Raw genomic sequence first — 21253 nt, forward strand, 5'->3', positions numbered from 1 at the left:
GGCATAATAAGTATCTGCAAAACACGCAAACAATTTCCAAAAAAAAAAAACAAAAAAAGTCATTATTAAACATTCAAGGCAAGCAAATCAAGCAACAGAGACAGAAACAGCAAACTCGGTTTTGTATGCGCAGCAACGCAGTAAAATCAGTGAAGCAGCAGTAGTAAAACTAAACAAATCACTCGATGCAGATGCGCAGGTGCAAGTACTCTTTTATATAGCTGTATAGAAAGAACACAACTGAAATGGGAGGAACACTGGGAGGGCACAGAAAAACCAAAACCAAAAAAAAAAATGAACAGATTCAATTGAATGTGCGTGTGTGCATGAAAAGAGTAACAAAATGGAATAGATGAAAGAAGATAAAAATGATGAAACAAACGTGGGCGCGCTAGGGTTCTGCTAGAAAGAAGAAGAAAACAACATAAAATAATAATATAAAACTAAGAGGTGCCACCCACACACACACACCCACACACACCGAAACTGATTGGTGGTAATCCCGAGGAGAAAAGAAGGAAGAGAAAACATTAAATGCGTACGGAAAACACGCCACCACCCCCTGCTGGAAGAGCAAGCAACAAATAGTCATAGATTGTAGATGAAGAACAACCAGAGAGAAAGAGATAGGGAGAAAACTAAGAGAAAAGGGCGCACAAAACAAAAAGAATATTACAATGAAACAAACAAACAAAACAAAAAAGAAACCCAGAGAAAGAAGAAAATGTTGTTGCAAAGCAAAATCAGAGCAAAACACACAAAATGTAAGAAATGCAAATTAAATATAACACAAAATAACAAAATGCATGCAAAGCAACCCACTAACAGACAACAAAAGAAGAAAAAAAAAGGTAGAAAGAGCGAAACGAGAGAAACAAAACAAAGTAATGAGAGAATATAAAAGAAAACAAATGATGATGATACCAACCAAACCTACCAAGAGCAGAGATCTTGATATAAGTAGACAGCTGCTGAAAGCGATAAAATATGGGCAATGGGAGGGGAAAAAAACAAACACGTGAATTAATAAAACAAACAAAAAACAACAGCAAACAGTAAAAACCACGCGGTCAGAACACGTATAATGGAGTATGAGGAATGGATTGTAAACGAGAAACTTTGAGGAAATTAAAACCAAGAAAACCCTATCGGAATATGTGAAAAATAAAGCAGATAAAAAGTTTACCTCGTTTTGTGTACCTTATTCTGGGGGGGGGGGGGGGGGGGAGTGTTGATACACGATGGGATTTCCATAACGTGGCAAGCCTTCCTCAACTGTCCGATTTGAAATTTCAAACGAAAGAAGTCAACTACACTACATAAACTTGCCGACAACTGTCATCGTCGACGGGGATTGTTTGTTTACATTTTTTGCTGCGCCAGTACGAAGTACACTGTGTGCGGATCAGGAGCGACTGTTGTGCAATATTGCATTTCACAAATGTTAATTTTCAGTTTTCGACAGTTAGCATCGCGCGTGGGGCGGCCATTTCCAGTGCATGCGTGCCGCCCTAGCCAACCCAAGCACTGCGATGTATGGCACCGGCAGTATGGCAGCCAGGCAAAGATCAACAAAGACACGATCGACCTGTACCGGCAGCAGTACGTGCGTGATTCGTGGACGAACCTAACGCCGAAGGTGCTGTCCCATCTCGACCGCAACCTGCATCTGCAGCGCAACCACCCGCTGTCGATTGTGCGGGAAAAGATTGTAAAGTACTTCTACGGCGCTTACCTGAGTCCGCGGGGCAACCCGCTGTTCAGCGTGTACGACAACCTGAGCCCGGTGGTGACGGTGGAGCAAAACTTTGACCAGCTGCTGATACCGGCGGATCATCCGAGCCGGGCCAAGAGCGACTGTTACTACGTGAACAAGGACTATCTGCTGCGTGCGCACACGACCGCCCACCAGGTGGAGCTGATACAGGCCGGACTGGACAACTTCCTGGTCGTGGGCGATGTGTACCGGCGGGACGAGATCGATGCCACGCACTACCCGGTGTTCCACCAGCTGGACGCGGTCCGAATCGTGCACCAGGACAAGCTGTTCGAGCGCAACCCGGAGCTGAAGATACACGAAACGCACTACAAAACGCACCTGTCGAACGGTAGCCCGACGACGGGCACGAGCAGCCCGCTGGCGGACTGTATCGACCAGCACAAGCAGCCCTGCCACACGCTGGAAGCGGTGAAGCTGTGCGAGCACGAGATGAAAAAGATACTGGTCGGCATGGTGCAGAAGCTGTTCGGGCAGGACATCCAGTACCGCTGGGTGGACGGCTACTTTCCCTTCACGCAGCCGTCGTGGGAGCTGGAGATTTACTTCAACGGCAGCTGGCTCGAGATACTGGGCTGTGGCATTACGCGCAACGAGATTCTCGAGCGGGCCGGTGTGCAGAACTCGATCGCGTACGCGTTCGGCGTTGGGCTGGAGCGGTTGGCAATGATCCTGTTCGACATACCGGACATTCGGCTGTTCTGGAGCACGGACAGCGGGTTTCTGAACCAGTTCCGGGACGATCGGATCGTGAAGTACAAACCGATCTCGTCGTATCCGCAGTGCAGCAACGATTTGTCGTTCTGGTTGCCGGAAGGCATGCCGGCGGACCAGTTTGCGCTGAACGATTTCTACGACATTGTGCGTAGCGTCGGTGGAGACATTATTGAACAGGTCGGTGGGTGGGGGGATTTGTGTTTTCGCCGTAGGGACAATGTTTTGATAATTTTTCTTATTTTCCCGTAGGTGACTCTGATCGATCGATTTACGCATCCCAAAACGGGCAAGAGCAGTCTCTGCTTCCGCATCGTCTATCGGCACATGGAGCGTACGCTGACGCAGGCAGAGGTGAACGTGGTGCATGCCAAGATCGGTTCCGAGCTGGTAGCATCGTACAATGTTAGCATACGATAAGCAAATGAAACATTAAATCGTTCACATCCCCCCTCGGGTTGGATGTAACTTGAAGTTGAAGTCAAAGCTGAATATGAGTGGAGTTTTGATTGATGAATAATGAAATAGCCATACCGTTCATACACAAATGCTCACTGTTACTGCTATTTGGCGCAAGAATATAGACTTGCTAAAGCTCCAAATCGATCTGGCTTCGATAAAATAGAACAGTTGAATGAAAACAACGAAATAACGATGCTCCGCATGAATTAAAAAATTCGCATCCAAACGCATGGCGCACACTGGGCACGAATAAACATCAAACGGTCAAATTTCGATGTTCGAAAATAAATTCAAATTTTGACAACCGTCAACCATCGGAACAACAACAACAAACCCTTGAGGTGCCGCCGGATAAAATCATCTTCGCGTTGAAAATCCCCTCAATTGCTCGCAGCTTCGACACCATCCCCCGGCACCGTAGAAACCGGTAAATTAATATCATCCGTCAGGCGGTAAAGTCATTCGTTATCACCGTTCTATCCGCAGGCAATATCGCGAGTTTAGTCCAGCACCTGCATCGAATACACGCTCACGCACACACACACTGTGACGCTTGCCACAGGCGCCTTTCACCGTGCTCACCGTGGTCCAGATTTGGGACAGTGCATTCGTACGCAGGCCGTAGGCGCGGACCCTGACCTTCGCGCTGTACCGATCAGCACACACACGAACAGTTAACGATCAGTCGGTGTCCGCACAACATCGGATCCCAATTACACTCGATCTCACCCCGGTGCCCGAAGTCATCGCGTTAGGAGCGTTCCCCTGCTAAAGTGTGTTTCCGAAATGTCCGACAAAAAGCGACCTGTTTACGTGCAGTACGTCCTTGGAGGACTATCTGGGTGAGTGGCGTCTCGGTGGAGAATTGTTCCCGTTCGTAATCAAAAGCTTGCCGTAGCCAAAGGCAAACCCTCGGTGGAGTTCAATTGATGGAAGTGATTAGTTAGCGAAAAAGGAAAACGAAGCCTCCCTTCGAAGAACACAAAACACGGCGAAGAAGAAGGTGACCTCGTTTCGCGGTGCGAAGAGAGGAATTGTTTTGCCGCTGTTGCGTCAATGAATGCGGCAACGTACGCAGATGATGGTCTCCCGGTTATGTTTGTCCCTGCCACCGTATCGCTACAGCCCCCCCCCCCCCCCCCCCTTTAAACACCCTCCCAACCTGCGTTTAAGTACGGTTAAATATAGACCTTGGCGTAAGAAGATAGCTGCCGTGCCCACACCGTGGCGGTGGAAGAACATGGGGGCCAAGCGAACAAAACCACCACCCCCGTTGGCGTTGCGTTTTCACGTACGCAAACCCATTCCCAACGATCGTCCGACGTACCTACCGATCATCAACGTCAAACCATTAGGGGGAGGTGGGGGAAAAAAAAGAAAATGCTGTAGAAAGTTTTAGGGACGGCTGCCGGCAAGGTCACCACCGTCCCACGATCAGCTGACGCGTTTCTACGTCCGTTTCGCCAATACCAAAATAGGATGGGCCCTTCCTGCTTTTTTTTTAAAGTGATTTTCACATCATTCCAGCTCGCCCGATGTACGCACTGGCAGCTAGCGGAGAGATAAACGGAAGGGCAAAGGTTGGCAGAAAATCTTATCAGCCATCGCGTGGCTTTGCTTGCTTTGCAACGGCATACGGTATGATTAAATTGCATTGTGCTAAAAGTACGCCACCTGATTAATCATAGCAAGCCTTGAAATAGTCTGAGATCATTTGAAGCACACACGCACACACACCGTTTTGCTGTATGCGCTTTTTAGACGCCCGTCCTTGTGCGCTTAGTAAGTTGTATATTGTTCGAGCATGGAGGGGAGCAGATCGGGCAGACACATCGTCCGTCATGTAAGATAGGCTTGCGTAATCGCATTCTTCTCAATACCTCGTGGTGGCGTCGCCGGCGGCGCCTGGTAACCCGTGTGTATTGGAACTATTTCCAGTGCGGAACGGTTTGGTAAACAGGTTCGTTAGCAGCTGCCGCGAAGAGCGCGGGACGACAGTCAACAGCGAAATTTTCGTTAGCAATTATCGATCGCGCTTGAATGGCAATCGAGGGGGGGGGGGGGGCGACCACGCGGGAGTAGAGGCTGGTGGTTAATTTGAAGTAGTGTTACATTATCGATTCGGTTCGATTTCATGTCCCGAGCTGCCCCACTTGCAAGATTGATGCATTTGATTCTATTGTGTTAAATAATTCATGCAGGCGCGTGACCAGAAAAAATGGAAGTTCCTCCTTTTAGTGGCTTGTCCTCGATATTTAGTAGAACAAGACCAACATTATGTCACGATCTAAGTGCATTGAATTTAAATGCAGGGTTTTCCAGGAGTTCTCATAGGTGTAGGACACTTCCTTGACTATTTCTTATTGGAAAAGAACTTCATATATTGGAAATTGGACTCTATGGCACCTTTATTGGAGAGGCTTCATCTTATTGGATTCATCCAACAAGAGTGCTATAGAGTCCAATTCCCATTACATTAGGTTCATTTCGTGTAAGAAAGAGTCTCTCTCGCTGTAATGGAGTTGTATGAAGCTAGGTCTAGAAGACATGATAACCCCCAAGACAAGCAAATTATTCTCTCCTAGTCCGTGTATCGTTTTCTCTCGATTTTTTTTTTTCATATTATTCAAATTGATTTCCAAAACTATCTGCTGCTACAGCAATTGACAGTGATTTTCCTTCATTCTCCACAGCATCGGAGCGACATGTGTCGTGCAGCCGCTGGATCTGGTGAAAACGCGCATGCAAATCTCCGGCATGGGCGGTGCGGCCAAGGAGTACAACAACACGTTCGACGCGATCGGCAAGATCATGCGGCGTGAGGGCGTGCTGGCGATGTACAAGGGGCTGAGCGCCGCCATCATGCGACAGGCTACCTACACCACGACCCGCCTCGGTGTGTACACGTCGCTCAATGATGCCTACAAACAGTGAGAGCCCCAGTTCCAGTATTGCCACCGTTGTTCCTACCGTCCAACAAGACGCAAGACAAAAGGCTCCGGTATGTGTACTAATATTTGTTCCACCCTTTTTGTTCGCCCTTTTCGCCAGGAAAACCAACAAAACACCGAACCTGCTCGCCTCGATGGCCATGGGCATGACGGCCGGTGCGATCGGTTCCTTTGTCGGCAATCCGAGCGAGCTGATCCTGATCCGGATGACGGCCGACGGCCGCTTGCCAGTGGACGAGCGGCGCAACTACACCGGCTTCTTCAACGCTCTGTTCCGGATTGCCCGGGAAGAAGGTAAGCGACACGAATCGCGTCTCTCTCCTGGGCGTATGAATGGCCACGCTAATGGTTCCCCTGTTTCACATCCAAAGGTGTCCTGTCGCTATGGCGCGGTTGCGTACCGACGATGGGCCGCGCGATGGTGGTAAATGCCGCCCAGCTCGCTTCCTACTCGCAAGCCAAGGCGTACCTGGTCAGCTCGCAGCTGCTCCAGGAAGGTATTGGACTGCACTTTACCGCCAGTATGTTCTCGGGACTGATCACGACGGCCGCCTCCCTACCAGTCGACATTGCCAAGACAAGGTAATTAAGCTAATGATTGACGTGAAAAGAGCGCGCACGCGGAATGTACTGACCCTGTTTCCGCTCTGTTTTTTTGTTTCTTTCGATTGCCAGAATTCAAAACATGAAGGTTGCGCCGGGTGAAGTGCCGCCATACAAGAGCACGGTCGACGTCATCGTGAAGGTAATCCGGCACGAGGGTCTGTTTGCGCTCTGGAAGGGCTTCACCGCCTACTACGGCCGGCTCGGCCCGCACACCGTGCTAACGTTCATCATTCTGGAGCAGCTGAACGGGCTGTACAACAAGCACATGGGCGTGGAGGGCAGCAAATCGGGCCTGTAAGCGGTCCGATCATCTTCCTTCCATCCATCCCTCCCTACCTCTTCCGTTAGCCACGTGTTCAATCCCTCTCGTGGCGAGAGAGAGCGAGAGAGAGAGAGAGAGAGAGAGAGAGAGAGAGAGAGAGAGAGAGAGAGAGAGAGAGAGAGAGAGAGAGAGAGAGAGAGAGACAGGGCGGCAGCGAACACGACAACGCCGGAAACGCACGCCGCTGCTGCTGTGCACGCATTTCTTTCGATGGCAATTTGTAAATGTTACTTTCCGTTTTTTATTTCCTGCTATGTAACTTTTTGTTGCTGTATCATCACCCTCAAACAACCCCAGAAATTGATAAAAAGCTGAGCTTAATAGATAGAGAGATAAAGAAGATGCCGTATTACTTCGGAATTGCCGGTAAAAAAGCACACAGATTTAAAGGAAAACAACCAGCCACAAATAACTGTTTCGAAACACACCTGTTTGGTTGCATGGCAACCTTCAAATGTTCAACATCGCACATCCCCCTACAACGCAACGGAGATTCGGTTTCGTTTGCAAAAAAAACGTTGGCAACCGTCCAAGCAAGCGCGGGATGGCGCCACGCTAGAGTAATGCCGCGACGCGTCTTTCAACTTTCCCTGCTTCGCCGGGCTGTGCTGCTGACCGACTGCCAGCCAGTCAGTCAGTCAGTTGTGAACTTGAGCCGGCAAATGATAGGATAGCAATTCGTAATGCAATATTAAATCGTAGGGTAGCAGCAGTAGCACAACGCTTTAAGCCGAGAAACACACACACTAGGAAGGAAACGAATTGTGACAATATAGTGCGGGAATAGTGTTTTTTTTATAGTAGCAAGTGGAGCAGTTGCCACAACGTCCTGTATTCAGGAAACGTTCGCACCGTGAAGCAGCTGCAGCATCAGCAGGAGAATAACCGAATGTTCGTGTACGTGTATATGTATAATATATATATTTTTTCGCCGTTTGTTTTTCGCCCATTTAGGAACTCTAGAGTCAAGGGTAATATACATACACACAACACAATACAGAAGAAACACACCGGAAATAAAACCACAACAACGCATAGCGAACGAGAACGAATGTTGTGTAGCGACTCCTGTCAAGCGACTCCCTGCCGGGGGGTGTTTTGTATCTCGCAGTCCTGCAGCAGTCCCTCGAACAGCTTCACCAGACTGTCGATGCCCTCGAGATAGTTCCGATCGACGGACGGCTGCTCGGTCGGCGCCACCGGGAACGTGTGGGCAAAGTCGATCATGCGCGCCTTCGCCCAGATCTTTTCCTCGTACGAGCCGACCAGGTTGTCCAGCATGAAGGTGTAGTTTTCCTTCATGATTTTTATGTCCTAGAGAAGGCCGGAGCAGAACGAAAGAACGAAAGAAACCATTAGCAACGGTTAAAACGGGACGATTGATGAAGAAGGAATCCAAGTAAGCGATTTAAACCCTTGAATAGGATTCTATAGCGCACACCGTACCTGTTCGTAGTTGTGATTGGTGGAGTGACTACGCTGAATCTGGAAGTAGTGCTGCAGCGGTTCCACATCGCCCAGCTCGTTGATCGCATTTGTGCAGAACACGGGCGACCCTGGATTGCTACTGCCAGCTCCCGCTCCTTTTACCCCCGCTGACGTCGTTGGTGTCGTCGGTGGATTCGGTGTACGGGGTGACTTCTTACCACCGTGCAGCAGCACCGGCTTTAACCGGCGCGCATCGTACACCAGCAGCACCGAGCTCGCGTACAGCCGGTACGACGTTTGCGTCCGCGCCCACTTCTGAATGTTCCACAGGTCCGTCAGAAACTGTATCAGCTGCTGCCGGCACAGGCCGCCGGCATCGGCGTTGAGAAACCGCCGCACCGCATCCTTCACCGTCACCTCGGTCAGCTTCTTGCCGTACTCCTTCCCGTACCGCTGCACCCGGCCCGCCTGAAGCGAGTAGAACTGAAAGCCCGGTATGCAGAAGCCGTACGCTTCGCGGCTCTCCACGTACTTGGACGCTTCGTAGCGTCGCTTTTCCTCCGTCGCCGTCGGGTCCCACGATCGGCGCCCGATCTTGACGTCCATTATGCACGGTTCCAGCATGCCCTGGGTGAGGTCCTCGAGCTGCAGGAAGTCGATCAGCTCACCATCGATTGGCAGCTGCCGGTGGCCCCGGTACTGCGGTGTCAGTTCGCGCAACAGTGCCAGCTCGGTGCGCTGCTGCTCGGTCGCGGCTTGCTGTATCTGTTGGTAGAATTTCAGTTCCCGCTGGCCGGCTAGCAGCTTGGCTATCGGCTTCAGTACCGAACCATCGTCGACACTTTTCAGCAAACCTGTGTGGGGGGGAATTAAGATTATTAGAATGTGTTTTTTGAGAAGAGCTTTTTCCCACTCCACTTACCCAACGAATCAGTTCCCTTGTGGAAGGCATGTCCCGCAACCTGGCAGGGCAGTGGTAGGAAGCCCTCCGGCAGCGACGGACACTCATCGGGTGACTGCATGCCATACCCGAGGGGGGACTTTTTCCCTTGAACAGCCACCGTACCGCTGACATTCAGCGTCGTCGGACGGTTGGTCGAAGAGGTTTTGCGCTTCTGGTACGGTGGAAGCTTAAGTTGACTCATCCTGGAACCTTTTTTCCCCGCAACCCGTGTTCGCGGAAGGACACAGGCAAACTAAAATGGGTTCCAGCAGCGTAACGGGAGAGGTTTCCAAGACGGTTGGTTTTTATCATTCGAAGGTAAGCGGGACGCGGATGTCTATTATCATTCGGTGAGGAATTACCGTACCGAGCGGGGGGTGTTTATCGGGCGTGTGTCTGTCCTTTTCTTCAGCTCTCGGCTCGCGCTCCAACCCCATGTGGCGAGAGGGAAATGGGAACACCCGTGAAAAGATATCCCCGACCGGAACACCTTCCTAATCCCACACACCCACCACGTGGGATAACTGCGCGAACCGATAATGCAATTGATAACGGCACATTTTCCACTGTCCACACTCTGTGATTCTTTTGGGATGGGTCTTTGTTTTTGTTGGAACGTCCGCTTTAACGCGTCTTTATTGGCGTCTTTTGTGTGTGTGTTGTTTTTGGTTATTTAAATAAGTAGCAAGAGCTTTTTTCTTAACCCTAACTCCGACGTCGCGCGCGGAAACCGTGCTGTTTGCGTATTGCGCGCAATCGAACGCCGGATTATACCCTGCGCACTAAATGCGCATCTGTTTTGTGCTTTGCAGTTGTATTTAAGTAGTAGACGCGCGGGTGGGACATCATCCCAAAAACCATCAATTTTGGTATCATAGTAAGCGTTGAATGGCGCTTGTAAATGTACTTTTTTTTAAATCCATTTTTTTTACAGTAGGTATACAAATCTTAATAAACACAACAACATTACTTGCAGTATGGCGTAACGTATGGCAATTGCAAATTTTTGGCCAATAGTGGGTGAAAAACAAAACGCATTTCACTGCTGTTGGTGTCTTTGTTTTTTTTTAATGTTTTGAGCAAAACAAATTAAAGCGAGTTCTCTGTCACAGGGTCTGTCTGGAAATGGCCGTACTTACAGTACACATTTCAACACACCCTATCAAAATTATTCAAAAATATTCTCCCTTTTACCCCATCTCTTTCTCTCTCATTACCAGTCTTTTTCCGTCTTTTTAGTCAACGTTTCCCTCGGCGGCAAGAAACTGTTCGAACAGGCCCACCAAACTCTCCACTCCCTGTAAGTAATTGTCGTCGACGGTGCCGGCCTCCGAAGCGTCCACTGGAAAGGCGTGCGCAAAGTCTATCATGCGTGCCTTAACGGCCAGTGGCGCCGCCACCGTTTGGCCGTTCGAAGCGTTCAGACTTGTGTTTCTCTGCAGTGCACTGTCGTCACACTGCCCGAGCTGGGCCGCATCGTACACGAGCAGCACGGAGCTGGAGTACAGCCGGAACGTGGTTTGCTTGCGCGCCCAATCCCGTATGATGCGCAAATCGGCCAGAAATCGTTCCAGCAGCGTGCGCGACAGTCGTCCATCTTCCGTTGCGTTTAAATACAGCAGAAATGCTGTAAAAACAAAGGGAAACCCTCGATTAGTATCACCTCAATGGTGGTCTCCTCAACATTCTCCACCATTCTCACCGTCACGGATGTTGTCCTCGGTGAGCCGCTTGCCGTAATCCTTCCCGTGCCGCACCAGCGCGCCGCCCTTGCGCACGGCGTAAAACTGAAAGCCGGGAATGCACAGCCCGTACCGCTGCCGGCACGCCTTGTACTTGCCTTCCTCCGCCCGGCGCTTCTCGGGCGTCGCCAGCGGGTCCCACGTGCGGCGCCCAATCTTCACATCCATGATGCATGGCCACTCCAGCCCGGCGGTCAAATCTTCCAGCTGAATGAACTCAACCTCCCGCCCGTCCACGGTCAGCTTCGGGTGGCCGTAATACTGTGGCACTACTCGGAACAGCGCCGTCCAGAGGGCTTCCTCCTCGGCATCACCAGCGTCACCGGCTTCTCGGTAGCGATGTCGCACTTCCTCTAGCCGCTCGTAGAAAGCGATCTCGCGTATACCGCACTGTACCTTGCCGGTTGGCTTCAGGACCGTGCCAGCGTCGTCGCCGTCGTCGCCGGTGGGTTTCAGCAGCCCCAGACAACCCTGGGCGGCGGTGTGGCCGGCGACCTGATTCTCCAGCAGCGACACACCGGCCGGCAGATTGGATGGTGCGGGGCCGTCCCCCTGCGACATACTGTGACCGTGTGGGGGTGGGTTTGATGAGCAGAACGAAGCGAACGAACTCGAACAGGCGTGTGTGTGTGTGTGTGTGTGTGTTTCTTCGGTCTTATCTTAAATCCGGCGACTCATTGCAATTCAATTTGGGATTGGAGATAAGCGGTCTACAAAAAGAAGGGGTGAGTAAAACCAAAGTGAGAATTAGGTTTAAAATTCAAATTCATTTAAAATATTGAGATTTAAAAGAATATTAAAAAAAAAACCGTTTTAAAGTATATTTCTTCGAATGATCAAACACAGGTCAAACGTAAACCCACCACCACCACCACCACCCATCCACCCGCCTCTCTTTTATTTGTAGCTGTAAAACCCTTCGCCCGACTTCACCCCCAGTTTCTTCTCGCGCACCACCATCCGCTCGAGCAGTTCGCTCGGTCGCGTTCCCTCGTCCGCCGGGTTGCGCGCGTGCCGTTCGTGCAGTATCGAGCGCACCGTGTCCAGCCCGACGATGTCCATCAGCTCGAACGGGCCCATCGGATGGCCGAGCCCCAGCTTCATCGCGACGTCCACGTCCCGGTGGGTCGCATCGCCCCGCTCCACCATCCCGAGCGCTTCGTGTATCACCGGAAACAGCAACCGATTGACGACGAAGCCCGGCACATCCCGGCAGGTGATGCACGTTTTGCGCAAACTTTTCCCAAACGCCAGCAACGCTTCGTGCGTCCCGTCTGATGTGTCCTTGGTGCGCACCACCTCGATCAGCCGCATCATCGGCACGGGGTTGAAGAAGTGTAGCCCACCGATGCGATCTTTGCGGGCGGCCGTCGAACTAATCTCGCCGATCGACAGCGAAGAGGTGTTGCTGGTGAGAATTGTGTGAGGGGGTGCTTTCTGGAAGGATGGAAAGGCATTAGCAAACGATGAAGAGGGAGAGCGTCCACACACACACACACACACACACCTGATCGAGCAGTTTGAAGAGCGTTTGCTTTTGTTCGAGATTTTCCACGATCGCTTCAATGACAAGATCGGTGCCGGCAACGACCTCCTCTAGCTGCAAGCTGTACGCCAAGCGGGCGGCGGTGTCGGTGAAGAACTTACCCTCCGCCTGCTCGTTGCCCTTGCTGACGTGTTGGGCCATCCGGCGCAGATCTTTCTCCACCTGGCGCCTCGCACGTCCGGCCGCATCCTCGCTCACCTCGACCACGGTCACCCGGTACCCGTTGGCGGCTGTTATCTGTCCCTCCCCAAAAAGGGAAATTTCATTCCAATTTTTTGTGGCCTTTTTAACGAGCCCACTTACCATCGCAATGCCGGAACCCATCACACCGCCACCAATGACGGTGACGTGCTTAATATTCACCGTTGCCGCTGCCATCGCACACAAGAATTTAGCACTTCTGCAAACACCAAATGGGACCGAAAAAGGCTGCCCGTACTCGCAGCCGGTTCTTCGCGCACAACAACTCCAAATGACACGCCGTACAAAGACAGAATCGCGCGTATCAAGCGGGGGCTTATCTGATAAAAGCAAAACAAAAAACAAGCGAACACAAATACGGAACGTCAATATACACACAACCACACATACAGACACTCGCACACCCATCAGGGACCTTTGCCGCCGCACAGTGCGCATTTCGGAGCATACAAATCGGTCAACAATCAATGCTGCCCCAAACACTTAATGCTTTTATTAAATATAACCATCCTGCTCAACGACCTTCTCCCTCACTTTTTGTAGGAATAGAACCCTTCGCCACTCTTCACGCCCAGCTTGCCCTCGCTGACGAGCTTCTGGAGCGACTGGATCGGCACAAACAGTGGATCGTTCGGGAACTTCTCGTGCCATCCCTGCAGGATGTTGTTGGTCGTGTCCAGCCCGACGTAGTCGACCAGCTCGATCGGTCCCATCGGGTAGCCGGCGCCGAGCTTCATCGCCGTGTCGATGTCGCGCGGCGACGCATCGCCCCGCTCGAGCAGCCGGATCGCTTCGGCCATGTACGGCACGAGCAGCCGGTTCACCACGAACCCGGGCGTATCCTTGCACGTGATGCAGGCCTTGCCCAGCCGCTGTCCGAACGCCTGCAGCGCCTGGAACGTTTCGTCCGACGTCCGGTCGGTGCGGATGATCTCGAGCAGCTTCATGACCGGCACGGGGTTGAAGAAGTGCAGCCCACCGAACCGATCCTGCCGCTTCGTCACCGACCCAATCTCGGCAATCGACAGCGAGGACGTGTTGCTGGCAAAGATGGTGTGGGCGGGGGCCGCCTCGTCCAGCTTGCCGAACAGCGCGTGCTTCACGTCCATCCGCTCGACGATCGCTTCCACGACCAGGTCCGCACCCTCCACGGCCACCTCCGGCTTGGTGGCGCCACCGATCTTTGCCAACGTGCCGTCGACAAACTGTTGGCCCTTGGCGGCATCGTCCTTGTACTGCTTTTTGGCCACCCGCTCCAGACTTTTGCGGATGCCACCGATCGCCTTCTCCACGAGCGCATCGTTCATCTCGACCAGCGTCACATTGTGGCCCGTGGCCGCAGCAACCTATCGAATGGTGGTGGGGGAGGGGGAGGGGGGTTATAGAACGGAAAATGAATTTAAACCGGCACATCGCAGCATCCGGGCCCACTGTGCGCGTTTCTTGATCGCTTCCGCGTGAACGAGACGACCTTTGGACTTTGGAACCGTCCTGCTGCGGCTTCACTTTCACCTACCTGTGCGATGCCGGAACCCATCAGCCCACCGCCCACGACGACCACATTGTTAATCTTGGCAGCGGTGGCCATATTGCGGGTAAAGGTACGCAGCACCGACATGGCCATTTTGTTCGCAACAGTTACGAGTTTACGAGACACACACGGTACGGTAACGACAAGAAACACGGACTGACTCTCGTGATTAGGACCGGCTAGTGGCAGACCGGCTTCACAGGTGATAAGCGTATCAAGATCTCCCCCACGAGAAGACAGATCGACAAAGCAAGGAGAGCGTGATGACGGACGATGACGATGATGATGGGTTGTGTGTTGCTGCTGCTGATCCGAGTGGTCGTGTGCCGCCCGGCTATCTCACATCTGCGGCCGATGGGTTTACGTTGCCCATTGCACAAACACACACACATACACCAATGCACACACACACATACACTGATGGCACTGGTAGCACTAGCGCACGGAACCATTTGACAGCCGGAATGACCGATCGACTATGTAAATAAACACTTGCACCGGACGGAACGAGGGTTTTGCACGATTTTGGAAGGCAACAATATGACCCCTTGTACAATAGAGCGAAGGGTTGATATTCGACATTCTTCGACTACTTTGATCGTTTGACTATTTTTAAAAACAACTAACCCGATCTGTCTCAGCAATCGGAGGCCTCGGTCGGGGGCAAGAAGAACCAAAGAAGAAACAAAACAAACCTGCGTCTTGTTTACGGGCCCCCACCAACTGCACCGGACCGGATGGATAAACACAACCAAGCGATGGAATCAGCACAAGCACGGCAGCATAAGCATTTATGCTAGCAAAACGAATACACTATTATGTTGTCGCTATGTTTTGCGGGGTGAGAAAGTAAGGGGCACAGAACAAACCCGTGCTCCAGCAGAAGATTTGTATACGGCGCAGTCAGTGAATAGCGTTGAAGCACGCGCACGCACACCAACACACTGGAACTGTCAAACGGAATGGAACGAGCCCGATCGAATGTTGGAATCCAGTTCAAGCTGGATTGATATGAACGATGTTGCGGAATGTTGGGGAGATCGTGAAATTACTGGCTGGAAATGTAAGAAAGAATCGGAAAATGCATCAACGATGTATTACCGTGCATTATTCCGCATCTAAAACTGGACGAACCTTCGAATCATTTCAAATAACGGTCATATTGAACTTAATCGATCAAACAAATGTCGATCTACAAAACCGGAAGTGGAGCTTGAAGTTTTTAAAAATTCACAAAACAATTGTAAAAGAATGAAAAATAAACAAGATAAAAGTGTATAAACTACATTTTGTCCATTTTGATCTAATTAATCAAGAATAAATAATAATTCTGATTTTGCCGAAATAAACATTCAATGTATCGGTATAAACCAATGTAAAATTATAACAAAACATACATATAATCCATCATAAAATTGCAGCTTGAACAATAAATAAACAAACAACAAAATAAGAACAAAGCTTTTGTAGAAAAAATATTTCTTCAACAGCATCGATTAATTCTCATAGATTCTATATTCCTACCCCCTAGAATAATCGACGATCAAATCTGTCAGTGACAGCAGAAACGTCAAAATGCCAGGCTTCGTGCAAGCGAGAAGCAGACCTTGCCGTTCTCTACTTCCGTGGTACTGTTACTGATCTGTCACCAAAATGGTAAGTGCGGAAAATTTGTTAAAAAACCGGCCGTAAATCCCCGTGGAACTGTGCGAAACTGGATTCATTCACTGCGGGAAACTTATTGGAAGTGAAATTGATTGTGGTTTTCCCCGAAATTGGCCCGGCGGGCGGTGAAAATTGCGCTTCCGTGCGTCCGGTGTCAGCCTCTGCCCGGCGGTGTGGTATCGACATAGACAGACACACACACGCACGCACATACACAAAGTTACACACAGCGCGATGTGCATGCGTTTCAACATGGCGTGGCTGTCCATGAAAACCGACTCAAACTGATGGTTGTGTGGTGGTTTGTGGCTTTTGACTAATCTGGTGGTTCTCTTGTTTACTTCCATTGTTGCCGTGGGACCCCCCTGATGATGCGACGGCGCGCAGACTAAGAAGAGGCGTAATGGAGGACGCTGCAAGCACAACCGCGGCCATGTGAAAGCCGTCCGCTGCACCAACTGCGCTCGTTGCGTGCCGAAGGATAAGGCGATCAAGAAGTTCGTCATCCGCAACATCGTGGAAGCGGCTGCCGTTCGGGACATCTCCGACGCTTCGGTGTACAGCTGTGAGTATCACGTTTATCTGAACTGGTGCATTCCCCAACACAGCGGAATGAACACAGCTCTATCTATGAACATTTCTACGTGAGGAAAACATACCACTTTGGATCTTTCGAAAAGAGATGAATTCGAATATTTGCTATCTGATCGATTAGAACATCCATTCATACAATACCCCTTCCCTTTCGAACCGTTCACTAATCTGGTTTGCAAATGCTCTCCCCTTTTCCAGCATACGTACTGCCGAAACTGTATGCCAAGCTGCACTACTGCGTGTCGTGCGCCATCCACTCGAAGGTTGTCCGTAACCGTTCGAAGGAGACCCGTCGCATCCGTACGCCTCCGCAGCGATCCTTCCCGAAGGACATGAACCGACAGCAGAACGCCCAGCGCAAGTAAGCGCCTGCCGCCGGGTCGAGTGTTCTTCCCTCCTTCGGACGTGTTCCCGACCATCCCACACACACACCATCTAGCAACAACAACCGCTCTCGGGAACACAGGAACGGAGTGTGAAGGAAGGAGAGAGGAGGAGATTGCTGGTTCGATTAGGATGGGAATTGTTTTTTGGCAATCCCGAACCTCGGGTGGTGGTTCAGGTTGTTGCATTCGAGTTTCGTGTTTCTATACATTGTAAGAAGGGGGAACAGAGAATGTGCAAAGAGGCGAGTGAAATATAAGCGAGCACCTCCGGTGCTGAAAGGAATTCCATCTAATCGGAACATACTCTCTTGCGTTCGATGTCCGTGTGGGTGCGCATTGTGGTGGAAAGAAACGGATGAGTGTGGTTGGAACTGGCTTGAAATGGGTTCGTGGGTTACAGAGCCACTCTTCGAGGGCAGTAATTGGATGTAAATGTAACCCCATCCAAGGCCCGGTTTCACGGTTCCTTAGGCATACATCCTGGCATTACGATGTCTATCAAGCCATCATGTAACCCCACGGACTTCGATATCCCATCAAAACAACAAGGATCGGGATTCCTGCCGTGATTCCTATGCACGACAGTGCACGACGATTTTGGTCGCCACGATGACAACGATCGGCAAACGTCTCGGTGATGCATATAAACACCTTGCGTTCCCAGTCGACATTTAGAGCTTAGTGCATGTCTCCACGTATCATTAGATCGCGCGATATTGAGAAAGTCGAATTAAAATTTAAAAAATCTTTAAAACGAATTCTTCCAAGGTTTATTGGTGCGCATTGGTTTCGTTGATGTATTTATGTGCTGAATTTTGCAAACAGCATACCGATATTAGTGTATTAACTTATGACGGAGTGGGGTACTATATCTGTTCCTGGACTGGAACATATCGTCGTAAAACTTATCAATTGGAATAATTTGTTATTTGTATTTTATTTATTAAAATTGAACGGACCTCGAGTGACCCCCTTGAAGCTGATTCGCTTACATTCATTTCATTAAAGTCACGTTTCAGTCATCGATTTGTCACGTTTAGTCTTGAGGTAAAATAATTAACACGTAGAAGGTCGCACGGCACCAATACAATTTAACAAAGCAGCGCGTGTTAATGACGGATCAGAGGAGCCAAAGTGAATGCGGCGTTCCTCCACGTCGAGTAGCGATCTAGCTCGGAGTGATCGCGGTGGGACATACATGCTGAGCCTAGAAAGAAGCGCCGGAATGTCGATTCTATTGTCAAAAAGTCCCACAAAAAATAGCCTCTGAGCGTTGCATTGCTTCAAAGTCTCCAGGCCCCCAGACAGCGCCCCTTATAATCCAGTTGGACACTCCAGGAGCCCAAGCGAACCGCGTGAACCTGCACTGAATCAACTTTAAACGGGCCAAGGGGCGAGCAGCTAAAGGCCAACAAACTATCGAAGCGTATTCGAACATTGGCCGCTTCAAAGCGCAGTATAGCATCTTGATGCAGGATCAGTTCCGAGAAGGTTATGGATTTAAAACCAGTTACAGGATCTGTATAAGTTCTAAAAACAGAATTGGTTCATGATCAGTGCCAGGAACGGTGAGGTAGCGGTAATCGCTCCTGCGGGCGTGCGTGCGGAAAAATCAAAATTGTTTGAATCTGACGCATGCGTTTCCATACGGTCACCCGTACTGGGTGTCAAATTCCATACATTTTCAGAAAACTCACTCATGCCCGCATGAGCGATTACCGTTACCAATGGGTTCTGCAGAATAAACAGAACTTTTATGGGGTTTCAAAATCATTTAGATCGCTTTCGCCCGCCTTCGAACAGTTTAAACAAACATCTTCTCTCCGCACCTTGTAAACGCGGCTTCAGCGCCGCATTTGCGAATGTCAAAAAAGGACTGCCGGAGAAGAGTTGTTTTGTTTAGCGCCTTCGTTTTGTGCAAGAAGAAGAGTCTCTTTTTGCAAAGTCCTTAAATAATAATAATACAGGCCCACCCATCGCTAGTGTGTGCGTATGTAACATGTGTGCGTAAGCGTAAAGCGTGTGATGTAAAACGTGCGACGGACGGACGACTGCTGGTTATCTCTTTGGCAAGGGTTTGGAGGATTGATTGTACACAGAGGAATCAAGGCACGAGAGGGGAAAACCAAAACAAACACACCCACACAGCAAACATGAGTCGTTGGGATCGGAGAAGTGACGAAGGTACGAGGAGCTCTTGGGTAATGGCATCCGGGAAAAGGTCACTAACATCCGCTCCCCCCTCCTCTCCCCAGGACAATACGATCAACGGCAGCGGAATGAGACACGGCACGGTTCGAACCATCGGCCCCGGCTGAGTCGCAGCAAATCCCGCTCGGACTCGTCCGAGTCCCGGTCACGGTCAAGGTCCCGGTCCCGCTCACCAGCCTCGCATAACGCCCGCCACCACGGGTCATCCGCTTCCGCATCGTACCGGGACGACCGGTACGAGGAAAGAAACCAGCAGCAGCAGCAGCACCGGCAGTACCGGCAGGACGAGGAGGAACGGCGCCGAAGGCAGGAAGCGCTCGATAGCCGCGGCCGCGCCGGCCCGAACGGCACCGGAACCGGTCCGGGTGGTGAGATCTTTTCCCTCCGCCTTTCCAAACACCGCTATCCCGTTCCCTCCCCGTCCTGAACTACCATCCCACCCCCACACTCCGTGGAAATATCGCATGCGCTTACCTTCTCCCCTCAACACACGCACATTTAAACGCGCGCCGGCTAATTGTTCCGAGGGACGCCCACCTCATTTTCGTTTTTAAGGCACAGTGGGAAAGCGAACTGGAGGCAGCGGAAGTGGCGGCGGTGGTGCGACCAGTCGAACGTCCACCGGGGCGGCGGCAGGTGCGAAACCGGCAAAGCCACCGGTGGCCGGCATACAGATGAAGCTGGCAGCGCCGGCAAGCAAGGAACCGCCCCGGCTGATGAAACCGGTCGCGAACGCGTTCCGGCTGGCGGACGATAGCGACGACAGCGAGCCGGAAGAGATGCCGGCCGAGTGCCGGATGCGGATGCGCAACATTGGGCGCGATACGCCCACCTCGTCCGGCCCGAACTCGTTCGGCAAGACGAAGCACGGCTTCTGTGATTCGAAGAAGATGTTCGAGAAGAAGATCGGCAGCAGCCTCAGCAACCGCTGAGGCCTCGGTGAAGTCAGGCGTTCTAGATCTAGCAACCGGCGTGAACAGTGAAGTGAGGACAAAAGGGTAGAAAGACAGGAGAAAGAGGGCAGGGTTGAGAAGGATTAGCTTTAAGTGTCGCTCTATTTATCCCAACACCGGCAGTGCGGAAGGAGCCAGGAAGCGCCCGCCCGGTGAAACGTTGCATTAGCGTAGTGAAATGGTTTTTTGCTATTTGTTTGCTCCCGAAAGTGCTGCAGAGGGAAGGGCTGCACAGGGATGTGAAGGGGGGGGGGGGGGGGTGGGCAATCAGCACAGTGCTACTACTCACCCTTCGCTTCCCTTGCCGCCGCTTGCCGTGCGCGCATTGCCAACCGAGTTTTAGAATAAAACGAAACCTCTTTCAAGTTACTAATTACCTTCGCTCACTGCACAGCCCGTTCTCACACGATAGCAATCAAGCAAAGATGAATAAAAACTTTCCTTTTCTAGCCAGTTTCGTCCAACTAATGATGCTGTGTTGATGCACTCTTCTTCTGCCATCTGGAACGATCCGAAAGCAACGGCATACTGCGATTGATTTTCTCATACTGCGCGACTACGCACAACTACACACACGCCTAGCTGCTCACAAAACGGCACACGGACACAGGCGATTTTTTTTTTGAAAAAATTAAATTTATTCAGAAAAATTAAAAAAAATCATCCATCATCATTCGGCATGTATTTATATAGTTTAGTGTGTGTGTTTGTTTGTTTGTTTGCATGTTGTTTCTTGTTCCACTTTTTTCCACTTTTTTGCTTTACTTATTTTTCCATATTCTCTGTCTCTTTCTCTATCTTTTCTATTGTGTTTCTAATTGCGCAATCTGCTTTTGTTTGTTGTTGCGTTTTTTCACTTATTTTTCCTTCCTGTTCACTTTCTGTTAGCAAAGTTGTCTTTTTGCCTTTTCCACATCCCTGTTTAGATGACAACTTTTTCCTTTTCCGTATGATTGGATGTTTTTTTTCTTTCTCTCTCTCTCTCTTTCGCTCTCCTTTCTGTAGGTGTTGTTCTTTTCTCCATTTTGCTGTATCATTGTGCTTTTTTCTCTCTCTTGTTTCTCTACTGATCTTAATGAAAGTGTTTTAGAATCTTTCTTCCACGCGGTTGGTTTTTGCGTGCAGCTTTCTCAATTTGGTAAGCATGTTCTTTTGGAGTTTATTATGTTTTCCTTTCCTTTACTTCTCTCGCTCTCTCTCTCTCTATCTCTTTATTTCTTT

At 50.4% G+C, this 21253-nt stretch overlaps 8 protein-coding genes across 9 annotated transcripts; 4 read left to right on the plus strand and 4 right to left on the minus strand.

The window, feature by feature from the left end:
• The first annotated feature begins 1354 nt into the window (after nucleotides 1-1354).
• On the plus strand, nucleotides 1355-2977 carry LOC1280579 (probable phenylalanine--tRNA ligase, mitochondrial). Its single transcript, XM_320432.4, has 2 exons — nucleotides 1355-2671; nucleotides 2744-2977. The coding sequence occupies exons 1-2, from the start codon at nucleotides 1442-1444 to the stop codon at nucleotides 2909-2911; spliced, it is 1398 nt and encodes a 465-aa protein (XP_320432.4). The 5' UTR covers nucleotides 1355-1441; the 3' UTR covers nucleotides 2912-2977.
• A 279-nt stretch (nucleotides 2978-3256) lies between these two features.
• Nucleotides 3257-7880, plus strand: LOC1269095 (mitochondrial 2-oxoglutarate/malate carrier protein). 2 transcript variants are annotated; one of them, XM_061660954.1, is made up of 6 exons: nucleotides 3257-3380; nucleotides 3440-3795; nucleotides 5647-5883; nucleotides 6005-6198; nucleotides 6276-6486; nucleotides 6580-7880. In XM_061660954.1, exons 2-6 carry the CDS (start codon nucleotides 3740-3742, stop codon nucleotides 6806-6808), a joined length of 927 nt encoding a protein of 308 aa, XP_061516938.1. In that variant the 5' UTR covers nucleotides 3257-3380; nucleotides 3440-3739; the 3' UTR covers nucleotides 6809-7880. The 2 variants fall into 2 exon arrangements, with proteins under 2 accessions (XP_061516938.1, XP_061516937.1); XM_061660953.1 differs by having other exon boundaries at nucleotides 3272-3795.
• LOC1280577 (inositol polyphosphate multikinase) lies at nucleotides 7731-9650 on the minus strand. Its single transcript, XM_320430.5, has 3 exons — nucleotides 9183-9650; nucleotides 8279-9114; nucleotides 7731-8146 (listed from the first exon to the last, which is right to left on the minus strand). The coding sequence occupies exons 1-3, from the start codon at nucleotides 9403-9405 to the stop codon at nucleotides 7904-7906; spliced, it is 1302 nt and encodes a 433-aa protein (XP_320430.4). The 5' UTR covers nucleotides 9406-9650; the 3' UTR covers nucleotides 7731-7903.
• Nucleotides 9651-10259: 609 nt separating this feature from the next.
• Nucleotides 10260-14992, minus strand: LOC1280576 (inositol polyphosphate multikinase). Its single transcript, XM_320429.4, has 3 exons — nucleotides 14851-14992; nucleotides 10906-11655; nucleotides 10260-10830 (listed from the first exon to the last, which is right to left on the minus strand). The coding sequence occupies exons 2-3, from the start codon at nucleotides 11504-11506 to the stop codon at nucleotides 10439-10441; spliced, it is 993 nt and encodes a 330-aa protein (XP_320429.4). The 5' UTR covers nucleotides 11507-11655; nucleotides 14851-14992; the 3' UTR covers nucleotides 10260-10438.
• Nucleotides 11730-15024, minus strand: LOC133393909 (hydroxyacyl-coenzyme A dehydrogenase, mitochondrial-like). The gene is made up of 4 exons (XM_061660957.1): nucleotides 14919-15024; nucleotides 12795-13012; nucleotides 12453-12728; nucleotides 11730-12382 (listed from the first exon to the last, which is right to left on the minus strand). Exons 2-4 carry the CDS (start codon nucleotides 12867-12869, stop codon nucleotides 11843-11845), a joined length of 891 nt encoding a protein of 296 aa, XP_061516941.1. The 5' UTR covers nucleotides 12870-13012; nucleotides 14919-15024; the 3' UTR covers nucleotides 11730-11842.
• LOC133393908 (hydroxyacyl-coenzyme A dehydrogenase, mitochondrial-like) lies at nucleotides 13164-14857 on the minus strand. The gene is made up of 2 exons (XM_061660955.1): nucleotides 14209-14857; nucleotides 13164-14038 (listed from the first exon to the last, which is right to left on the minus strand). Exons 1-2 carry the CDS (start codon nucleotides 14314-14316, stop codon nucleotides 13223-13225), a joined length of 924 nt encoding a protein of 307 aa, XP_061516939.1. The 5' UTR covers nucleotides 14317-14857; the 3' UTR covers nucleotides 13164-13222.
• A 726-nt stretch (nucleotides 15025-15750) lies between the features above and the next one.
• On the plus strand, nucleotides 15751-17171 carry LOC1280575 (small ribosomal subunit protein eS26). The gene is made up of 3 exons (XM_320428.4): nucleotides 15751-15879; nucleotides 16276-16453; nucleotides 16681-17171. Exons 1-3 carry the CDS (start codon nucleotides 15877-15879, stop codon nucleotides 16845-16847), a joined length of 348 nt encoding a protein of 115 aa, XP_320428.3. The 5' UTR covers nucleotides 15751-15876; the 3' UTR covers nucleotides 16848-17171.
• Nucleotides 17172-18716: 1545 nt separating this feature from the next.
• Nucleotides 18717-20500, plus strand: LOC4577674 (PEST proteolytic signal-containing nuclear protein). The gene is made up of 3 exons (XM_061662484.1): nucleotides 18717-19052; nucleotides 19124-19447; nucleotides 19635-20500. Exons 1-3 carry the CDS (start codon nucleotides 19022-19024, stop codon nucleotides 20009-20011), a joined length of 732 nt encoding a protein of 243 aa, XP_061518468.1. The 5' UTR covers nucleotides 18717-19021; the 3' UTR covers nucleotides 20012-20500.
• Nucleotides 20501-21253: the final 753 nt, after the last annotated feature.

Source organism: Anopheles gambiae, chromosome 3, assembly GCF_943734735.2.
Source record: "Anopheles gambiae chromosome 3, idAnoGambNW_F1_1, whole genome shotgun sequence".
NCBI classification, from domain to species: domain Eukaryota; kingdom Metazoa; phylum Arthropoda; class Insecta; order Diptera; family Culicidae; genus Anopheles; species Anopheles gambiae.

Coding starts and splice junctions, on each gene's coding strand:
- LOC1280576 (XM_320429.4), bottom strand. CDS start 11,506: ATGTCGCAGGGGGACGGCCCCGCACCATCCAATCTGCCGGCCGGTGTG. Junction 10,831..10,905: donor CGAGGACAACATCCGTGACG/GTGAGAATGGTG, acceptor TTGTTTTTACAG/CATTTCTGCTGTATTTAAAC.
- LOC133393909 (XM_061660957.1), bottom strand. CDS start 12,869: ATGGCAGCGGCAACGGTGAATATTAAGCACGTCACCGTCATTGGTGGC. Junction 12,729..12,794: donor TGGGTTCCGGCATTGCGATG/GTAAGTGGGCTC, acceptor GGGGAGGGACAG/ATAACAGCCGCCAACGGGTA. Junction 12,383..12,452: donor TCTTCAAACTGCTCGATCAG/GTGTGTGTGTGT, acceptor CCATCCTTCCAG/AAAGCACCCCCTCACACAAT.
- LOC1280577 (XM_320430.5), bottom strand. CDS start 9,405: ATGAGTCAACTTAAGCTTCCACCGTACCAGAAGCGCAAAACCTCTTCG. Junction 9,115..9,182: donor CAAGGGAACTGATTCGTTGG/GTAAGTGGAGTG, acceptor CCCCCCACACAG/GTTTGCTGAAAAGTGTCGAC. Junction 8,147..8,278: donor CCAATCACAACTACGAACAG/GTACGGTGTGCG, acceptor GGCCTTCTCTAG/GACATAAAAATCATGAAGGA.
- LOC1280579 (XM_320432.4), top strand. CDS start 1,442: ATGTTAATTTTCAGTTTTCGACAGTTAGCATCGCGCGTGGGGCGGCCA. Junction 2,672..2,743: donor GTGGAGACATTATTGAACAG/GTCGGTGGGTGG, acceptor ATTTTCCCGTAG/GTGACTCTGATCGATCGATT.
- LOC1280575 (XM_320428.4), top strand. Junction 16,454..16,680: donor CGACGCTTCGGTGTACAGCT/GTGAGTATCACG, acceptor CCCCTTTTCCAG/CATACGTACTGCCGAAACTG.
- LOC1269095 (XM_061660954.1), top strand. CDS start 3,740: ATGTCCGACAAAAAGCGACCTGTTTACGTGCAGTACGTCCTTGGAGGA. Junction 3,796..5,646: donor GTCCTTGGAGGACTATCTGG/GTGAGTGGCGTC, acceptor CATTCTCCACAG/CATCGGAGCGACATGTGTCG. Junction 5,884..6,004: donor CTCAATGATGCCTACAAACA/GTGAGAGCCCCA, acceptor CCTTTTCGCCAG/GAAAACCAACAAAACACCGA.
- LOC4577674 (XM_061662484.1), top strand. CDS start 19,022: ATGAGTCGTTGGGATCGGAGAAGTGACGAAG. Junction 19,053..19,123: donor GGATCGGAGAAGTGACGAAG/GTACGAGGAGCT, acceptor TCCTCTCCCCAG/GACAATACGATCAACGGCAG. Junction 19,448..19,634: donor CACCGGAACCGGTCCGGGTG/GTGAGATCTTTT, acceptor TTCGTTTTTAAG/GCACAGTGGGAAAGCGAACT.
- LOC133393908 (XM_061660955.1), bottom strand. CDS start 14,316: ATGGCCATGTCGGTGCTGCGTACCTTTACCCGCAATATGGCCACCGCT. Junction 14,039..14,208: donor TGGGTTCCGGCATCGCACAG/GTAGGTGAAAGT, acceptor ACCATTCGATAG/GTTGCTGCGGCCACGGGCCA.